Source organism: Pygoscelis adeliae, unplaced genomic scaffold (genome assembly GCF_000699105.1).
Source record: "Pygoscelis adeliae isolate BGI_AS28 unplaced genomic scaffold, ASM69910v1 Scaffold267, whole genome shotgun sequence".
NCBI lineage: Eukaryota > Metazoa > Chordata > Aves > Sphenisciformes > Spheniscidae > Pygoscelis > Pygoscelis adeliae.
This window is the reverse complement of record NW_008825150.1, coordinates 1,758,677-1,767,189: the sequence shown is the minus strand read 5'-3', so window position 1 is coordinate 1,767,189 and position 8,513 is coordinate 1,758,677. Positions and strand designations below refer to the sequence as shown.

The 8,513-nt window shown below is 44.8% G+C and overlaps 1 protein-coding gene across 1 annotated transcript in view; it reads right to left on the bottom strand.

Annotated features, from left to right (window-relative positions):
- Positions 1–3,564, bottom strand: part of RELN (reelin) — a 305,627-nt gene extending 302,063 nt beyond the window's left edge. Inside the window, exons 1-2 of the mRNA XM_009328375.1 lie at positions 3,529–3,564; positions 2,795–2,969 (exon numbers count right to left, since the gene is read on the bottom strand). Coding sequence (XP_009326650.1) covers positions 2,795–2,969; positions 3,529–3,564 — 211 coding nt within the window. The remainder of the gene's footprint in view (positions 1–2,794; positions 2,970–3,528) is intronic.
- Between the last annotated feature and the right edge of the window lie 4,949 nt (positions 3,565–8,513).

Genomic DNA, 8,513 nt, shown 5'->3' with positions numbered 1-8,513 from the left:
TCCAGCTGGCGGGCGTCCTGGGCCACTGCCGTGGAAACTGAGCTCCACAGCGGCGCCGCTGAGGAGTCAATCTGGCTCTGAGGCTTCCTTTTTAGCTGGGTTATTTATTTTTCAGCTTTGGGTATTTGTTTGTTTTGGTGGGTTTTTTTAACATCTGTGCCTCCTCCATAAATTTCAATGCTTGTAAAAGTGACAGACTAGTAATATCATTTCCTCATGCCAAAATCTCATGCAGGCAAAGGCTGCGAAGGCTCGCTGGCAAAACCGCTGCCAATGGGACGTGTTCTCCCTCGTCTGCTCCCGCTTCCCTCCACCGAGAGCTCGCCAGTGAGACCAGGCCATGCCAGAGGGGCTTTGGCTGAGCAAACACACCTAGGCTTATGCCCCCTCTGCCCAGCATCCATGGAAAGTCAGCCAGTCGGTTTGGGGGGGCTGCCAGACATAGCCAACTCTCTTATTTTAGAAAAAAGAAGGTGGCAGGGGAAGGAGGCGATGGGCTTCCACCACTGTGGGAGGAGGGGATGCCGGCTGCCTCTGCCCGGGCGTGCCATACCGGTTGCCAGCAATGTTTTTTTATTTTTTTTATTCCAAAAGATAATTCCCTAAATAAGCTTGGGAGCGTGGGGGTAGCTAATCTGCCAGCAGATTTCAGGGCTCAGGCTAGTGCTCCCTGAAGTCGCTGGGATTTGGATAGGGCCCATGCTGATGAATTTTAGGCAATTTTCTTTGTTTCCAGCTGCTTAGTATCCAGAGCAGCCAGGACTGTTAGTGCAGCCAGCCCACCCCTTTCCTCTACATGCTGTGTGTGTCACTTACCAATGAGGGGACATTCAGTAAAGGAAAGCAAAAAAGTTAACATCTCCACTTGGAAGCCTTGTGCCTCTCCTTAATTACCTCCTTCCTTCATTTCTTTATCTTATGCCTGTCTTATGCCTCTCTCTCTCCTTTCTCCTTTGTTTCTTACTCTTTCACAAGACCTCTAACCTCTTCTTCATAGGGCAAGACGGGGAAGTCCCACGGTCATGGCCGCCATTTCATCCAGGCTCTGTTGGTGGGGAATCCAGCAGAGACCTCAGACCGCTGATATTCAAGGACACAGGACTCAAAGGGACCATTTGGGACCTCAAACCCGGTTTCCTGCACCCACCAGAAATAGTGTAATGGACATCTAGTCCAGACAAGATACCTGCCTTCTCAGACCCTACCCATCTAGGTCAAAAAATGCTTCCCAAAACTCTCCTGCACATTTCAGGCCCATCTTTGCATAGAAGAGCAATGCTAATGGTGCCCGTCAGCAGAACAGGGGGACCCAGGGTATTGCAAAACCCACAAAACCCACAATTTTGCATGTCCCTACAATAGCAGGGAGACATTTGCTGAGTACATTTGCAGGGAGCCAAGGCTGTGACCAAGCCCCATGCACCAGAGGGAAGGAAGAAAAAGAAGCTTCCAGTCCCTGCCAGTCTTTGCCTAAAGGAAAATTTCTTCTTGGTCCCAGTTCCAGCACAATCTCACTCATACAAGCACGATTTACCCATAACTTACCCCAAACCTCACCTGGTCTGAAAGATTTTGTTATGACACATGCCGGTCCCTGGGTGGGTTTTTGCATTGGCTTCCTAACCCCTTGCTGCTCTGGATGAATACAGTACCTGGTTTTTGAGGATGAAGGGTTTATGCAATGTCTTTGGCTAGAATTTCTCATTCATCCTTCTCCCATTGAGAGCAAGGCTAAGATATTATTATTAGTAACAATAAACTAGCTTATTTAAGAAAATTGACTAAGACCAACCCGTCTGTATCAAAATAAAAGCTTGTAAAAATCATAATAATCTCTATTTTCACACTACTCTGATCCAAGATTCCTCATGTAAGTTACAACTATTCCCTGCTAAAGGCAGAAAGCACCTAATGCTGCAGGACGGAGGTTACCACAGGCTTTCACCCCTTGTGCAGTATTTTTTTAACACAGAAAACAACAGGGAGTAAATCGAGATGAGAAATTAGTAAAGACTGTTGTCTGCAATGGGGAATGCAATAGGTGGAATGTAAATAATTACTTAGGAGGTACAGACCCCTTCCAAGCATGGGTGGTGGGGAGAAATCACAGCACAGATGGACGTGGCTGCAGTCCATATTAATTTATGGAAGTGATTATTCAGGCAGTGGAGCTGCTCACTTCATTCAGGGAGAGAGCTCGCACCCCAAAAGCAGCATTGAAAAGCACATTAACAGGCAAGTAGCTGCTTCATTAATGTGGCCACAGCAGATAATTTTGCAAGGGTCAGGGTAGGCTGGGGAACCATTAAGTAACACCAAGCAATAAGGAGTTTTGTCTGAGCTCCTTGGGTCTGGGTAAAGGCTTTCATGGAAGAACGTAGAAAAATACTCTTGTCACTGTCACCATGTGAAGAGTCCTGATGCATGTCTTGTCCCAGCTTTTAACAACTTTCTATGACAAAAAATAAGGAAACTGCCTAGACTTTCTACATAATCAGCTGCAAATAAGAGAGCTATGGAGCACTAGGTTGCAAGTACCATTTATTGTGGTATAGCATGTAACATCTGAAAACAGGACAGCAAGTTACAGCACTTTTGACTTTCTTATGCTAATAAAGACTATAAAGTGGACTTTCCAAAGTGAGATCTTTCCACCAAGTGTGTTTATTTTCTACTCATCCATGCAAGCATGCAGCGTTTTCTCTGTATGTGTTTCCTCTTGACCATCAGACAGACACAGAAAGCAGACCTGCTCTTTTTGCTGCTTGGAAGGTTTTGCTAGAGAAAGACTTACCGATGGGTAGAGGAGAATGATGTGGCGGATGTGCAGAAGAAACAACCTTTGCAGCTGACACAAGGGACGAATTGCCCATGATCACTTCACCTTTGAAGAAGCATTGCCACGTTACTGCTGGTGGTGTTACCCCTGGCCCCCTCAGGCACTGTAGCTCAGGCATGTTCTTGTCGTCCTGAGACATAAAGGATGAGTTTTACAGCTGGTCTTATGGAGGTGGGGAACGCAAGGTATTCAGCAAATACTCACACTGAAACCTCAGCACACAACCAGACTGAGCTATTCGGGGCTAGTGTCCCATCCCATCCCATCTGTTCTTGTCCCAGACGTAGACTAGAAAAAATACAAATTGTTGAGGTGGACCTCTTCTGCCCACCTCAACAGGTGGGCCATCAACACCATCGAAGCACAACTGCAGGCTGGAAGGCCCTTCCTCAGTCATCCCAAGGTGTACGGCGTCTCTTCATAATCCCAATCGGGGAAATAAATGGGGAGGATGGGCTTGACCATGCTAAAGTGAGATGAACCCCATGTCTCCTGGGGCTATCAGTCAAGTTGCAGCTTCAGTGTCAGTAAAGTTTGGCTTCAGCAAAGTTGAAGCATGTGCCTTGTGAATGCTGGACAGGAAAGTCAGAAGCAATTAGTAGCTAATCGATCTGGCCTCTTCTTCCAAAACAAAGTCTTCTGTTCATGAAGCCTCCTTGTTTTCTTCTCCTATTTATGCAGGGACTTACCAGAGAGGCCTGGCACTCCGGAGCTGCCTTGGCCATGCCAAATAACCCTTTGGGATGAATCCCTTTTTTGTGCACAGGACTTGTCACAGTCGGATAATAATGCAGTCTTGCCTTGCCAGTTACATGAACTTTGCTCTTAAGTAGAGCCCAAGTAATTTCTAAACAAAGGCCTAAATGTGAAATTATAGGCAACTTCCATGCCTATGTTATTACGAGATTTTAATTTTTCTAGGGTAGGAACAATAGCAGCTGTTTGGCTGCTCCATTTTCCAGTGGGCTGGTACAATATGCATCTTCTGTAAACTGACATCTCATTATTTCATCTGAAAATAGAGTATTTAACTGTACACATTTTTCTCTCTCTTGTATTGCATTTCATTCAAATGGGTTTAAACTTGTATTTCTTTATTGCTTATTAACTTTAATGAGGTATGAATATAAAAGAGAATATTAAAAGGCTTTTCTTTTTCAGAAAAGCATTTGTTTACAAACACTGTTGATGCTATCAAATAGGTGAGCCTAAGCCCTTAGATTTACTATTGATCTCGTAGCCATTAAAAAAGGATATAAGATTAAAAACACCCTCCAAACCAGGGAACAAGTATTAACAACTTTCTATTGTCTGGCTTAATAACAGAATTTAAAGGTGAATACTTTCAAAGGGTAGTAAGTTTTTATGCTTCGATACCTTATATATTTTATTTTTATGAAATTGCTTTAAAGATTTACATCTCCTACAGCAAATAAACTATGCTCATGCTTAGAAAAGAAGGTAGTGGGAGGGACTTTGAGCTTAACATTATTCTGAATATCTATTATGCATAAAAATAAAAATTGCTGAAGACAAATACACAACAATCATTATGGTTCCTGCATTTATATGTTCCTAATTTGGATAAGCTTTCCTTTAATGTATGATTTTGGATGCAACAGAGGCATAAGTATATACTTTTTTCTGTGTCCAATCCCCTGTGCTGCTGTGCCCTATTAGCGCCACGTGAGGAGCGTACCTAAGCATATTTAAGGAAATTCCACTTGACTCTGGTTATTTACAATTCTAATGTTCAATCTTGTTTTGCAAATCTGATTTTCAACATACTTTAAATAAACATGTCTTATATAAAGAGGCATCTCCAGCAGCAAGTGTTCATGCCCATGACTATTGTTTCCTATTATCCATTCGCTGCTCTGGATTTCCATGAAGAAATGCGGGTATTTACCCATGTTACATCTGCATACTCAAGTTTCCAAGGCTTTCATTAACTTGCAAATATTTATCATGGGTAGCCTTTATCTGAAGAATTTTTTAAATGTCAGTGGTCACAAAAGAAATGCTTGGTCCATTTTACAACCTAATTTATCTCTCCATTTAGCTATTCTAGCTTGAATCACCCTAAGGACCCAAGGTACACAGGGCTAACAGGCCGGGACAGTTTTAACAGTTTACTTTGTGAAGGAAAGTGGGATGTAAATCCTGAGGAAGTCTATAAAGGATATTCCTTCTGGTTTATTTAATGATCACTAAACTTTCAGAGACCAGGAAAAGGTATTCCTTCTTTTTTATTTAACGATTGCTAAACTTGCAGAGACCTGGAAATACATTTTACTGCAGGTTTTGAGGGCTTTCTCTTATCATCTCTGCATTTAAAACGTATCTAAAATATACAATTTGTGTGATTAAATGCCAGTGGACCTGTGCATGGAGATCCAAGACTCAACACTTTTATCTAAGGCACACAACTGCAGCCCGTGGGGCTGCAAGCATTTTGCAAGCGTATATTTTGTTTGCCTACTGTCTACCACAAAAACTTTCTAGCTGTGGGTGCAAATACGATCCAAGCAAAAACTGAATGGTAGTTGCATCAAAGCTATTTAAAATACCCACAAATTTATGCAAACTGTGAGGATAAGCTGAGAGCCCCACTGACGGGCTGGGGCGTGCGGGAGGAGGGCATCCCCAGACAGCGAGCAGGCTGCAGGATCCATCCCACTGCCCCCACGCTCCCTGACCCGCAGCCCAGCGCGGGACATACACGAGGGTGTCAAAGCTTATAACTTATGTGAGACCTGGTCACCGGGCCACTGAATGCTCAGATTCGTTTTTCAGCCCATTGACATAGGGGTTAATGTGTTGGCTGCCCTCACTGACTGAGTCACTGCATTTATGCACTGAACTCAATTTCATTTTTTTTTCCTTTTCTATTTTCTTCTTTTTTTTTTTTTCTTTATTCTTTTTTTTTTAACCCCCAGGAGGGGTTAAAGAGCATCTTTTGAAGTGGGAGTGGGAGCCTGGCTCTGGCTTTTGACACGAGCAGGCTCCCCATGGCGGCCTGGCTGCTGAGACTGGCTGGGCACCAAGCGAGAGGGACACAGGGGATGAGGGTAAGGGTGTTTTGCAGAGCCCTGCGGGATGGTTACAGAGTGCGAAGGGACCACACGTGTGTGCCCTCACGGGGCCCAGCAGTCTGCAAGTGGCTTGGCATGTGCAAGGGGCAGCCGGGCACCACCAGCAACAAGCTCGACCCGTGGAGGTGCACACCGGGCAAAAAACTGCCTCTGTCACAGCTTCAGGGACTCTTAAAGCCGGACACATGTGGGCCCGAGCCTGAAGGTAACGATACATGGGTGTAATGATACAGGTGATGTGAAAAGGCTGACACAGTGATGAATAAATGGGAACAGAAAACAAACTGGTGGTAACTTCTTACTTCTTCCCAGCACTATTGAAAATATCTCATCAGAGCCTTGCATCCCCAGAGCCACACAGTCACACTACTTTAATTTAATTTCATCTGCTTGTAAATTGTCAAATTAATTGTTTTTCAGAGCAAGCCCTATCTGAGAAATATGTCAGGACCATAAAACATGGGGCCAGCGTACAGTGACCATGTGAAAGCAGTAAGGAAGTTAGGAATGGTACCTCCAACTCCAGTTTTGACCCACAAAATGACTTTTTCAACCAAAATAAGACTGCTTGGAAAATCAGACTCATAGGTTAATTTAAAAAAAATCTTAATTTGTATTAGCAGTAAAGCAAAGCATTAGGATAAGCCAGAATATTATAGAATAAGCAGATATTTTTCATTATTCCAAATCCTCCACCAGAAGTCTAAAATTCATGACTTATGAGTCAAATATTCCTCCCAGCTCCCTTTAAGAAGGTCACTGAGAAATTGCTTACAGTGGTTGTCAATGAGAATCTCTTGTATAATATAAAGTATAAATGAGACCACAGCATTTTTATTCCTTAGAGGAATCATGGTTATACTGCTAAGGAGTGATCTGGTTATTGGGAGAAAACTGATCGGCCTCCATCTCTGCCCCTGGCTTCTCTTAGGGAAATCTGTCCTTCTGTGTCTCAGTGTCATCAATTTTAACATGAGACCGCATCAGCCAGCCCAGGATGGGCAGCAGGCTCAGGGTGTGACTGTACTAGGTTAGATACTGATTGAAGTGCTACCAAGCTTCCTTTACACTAATGATATTAAGTGCTTTTAGTAAAACAAGGAGTCCGCTTCACCAGCTTTTAAGTGGAAAGGTGCTCCTGACATCATCCCACTGCCGGTAAGGTGGACCATAGGGCTCCACCAGGGAAGCTTCGCTCCAGTTCAGGGCTTTCTGGCCAGGCTACAACTTCATTTTATAAGGTCTTAAAGATTTCCAGTGCCAGAAACTCTATTGCTCTCTCTTCAGGATGATGTAAGGGTGCTTTTTTAACTATTTGACCCATATAAAATATTTTCATTTTCAATACAATTGTCTTTCCCTTCCCCATTTTGAACTTTGCTCCACCAGCGCTAGATATCAGAGCTGAGTCACAGCAGAGGTATCTCCCCATGAAGGCACATCAGCTATGAATAAGTCTCCTCTTATCCATCTCTTCAATAAGCTGAGCAGATTGACTTCTGCAAGTCCCAGTGAGGGGGCTAGTGAGCCCTCCATGGGTAGTAACCCCTCAAGAAGGACTCCCTAAAGAGCGGCATCCCCGACAGACACGGGTCCTCCTGTTTCTTGTATGACACGATGCACAACGGTGTGAAAAGACGCCACGCTCATAAAACTGAACAGGCTTTTGGAAAGCTGCCACAGAGGGGAGGGGATGAACCTGTGAAACTGGCATCTTAAAATATGCTCCTGGGTCATCATGTGTTGACTTGTAACAGGTTTAAAGATTTCTGATGGGTGTTTATAGAATCTGAACAAATCCCAGGGTGTACCTGTAAATCTCTGCTCATCTTTTAATTTCTTCTGTTTTCTCAAAGTTCGTCTGAAGCCTGCCAGGATGACCCAGCCCTGCACAGGGGACCTCAATAGCTCCAGTTCAGCCCCATTGCTTAGCTTCACATACCACATAGGAACTTCTGCCAGTCAATGTGCCAGCCCTGGATTGCCTTTTCCATGGTAGCTCCTTCTACAATAAAAATACATGACCATCCTCGATGTCTGTGCATCCCTGCAGCACCTGGACCATTGGCAAGGGAGTATCTGGCAAAGCAATGCCTCTGAACGTCCATACCCATTGCTTTTCCCCAAAAGACATGGCAGAAGACACACGGTTGGCTGGCAGACCCCAGCGTATGCCCACCGTGACTGGAGGCAAGGGGCGGCCCCTCTGTTCCAATCCCTTAGAGACCCACAATGCTGCTGGGTGCCTGCTGCCCTGGGAGGTCTCCCACTGCCCTCTGGGTCTGCAGGGCCATGGGAGGAAGACCCCAAATGTGTCCCCAGGTGAGGCGAGCAAAGGAGTTGCTCCCAAATTTGGTTTGCCCACCTAATGTAAGTGCTTCAAACCCCATCCTTCCTGCCCCTTAGGAAGAGGGAGCCTGAGCCACTGGAGGAAAGCCCTTGTCCTGCCCCTGGCCCTGGTCACGGTGGCTGACGTACCATGATCTTCTCCCTGGAACACTTCCAGCTATTTGGAAGAAATTCTCTGGGGTTTGGACTTTTTACTTTCCAAAACCCTTCCTGGAAGGGCATGTGCCACA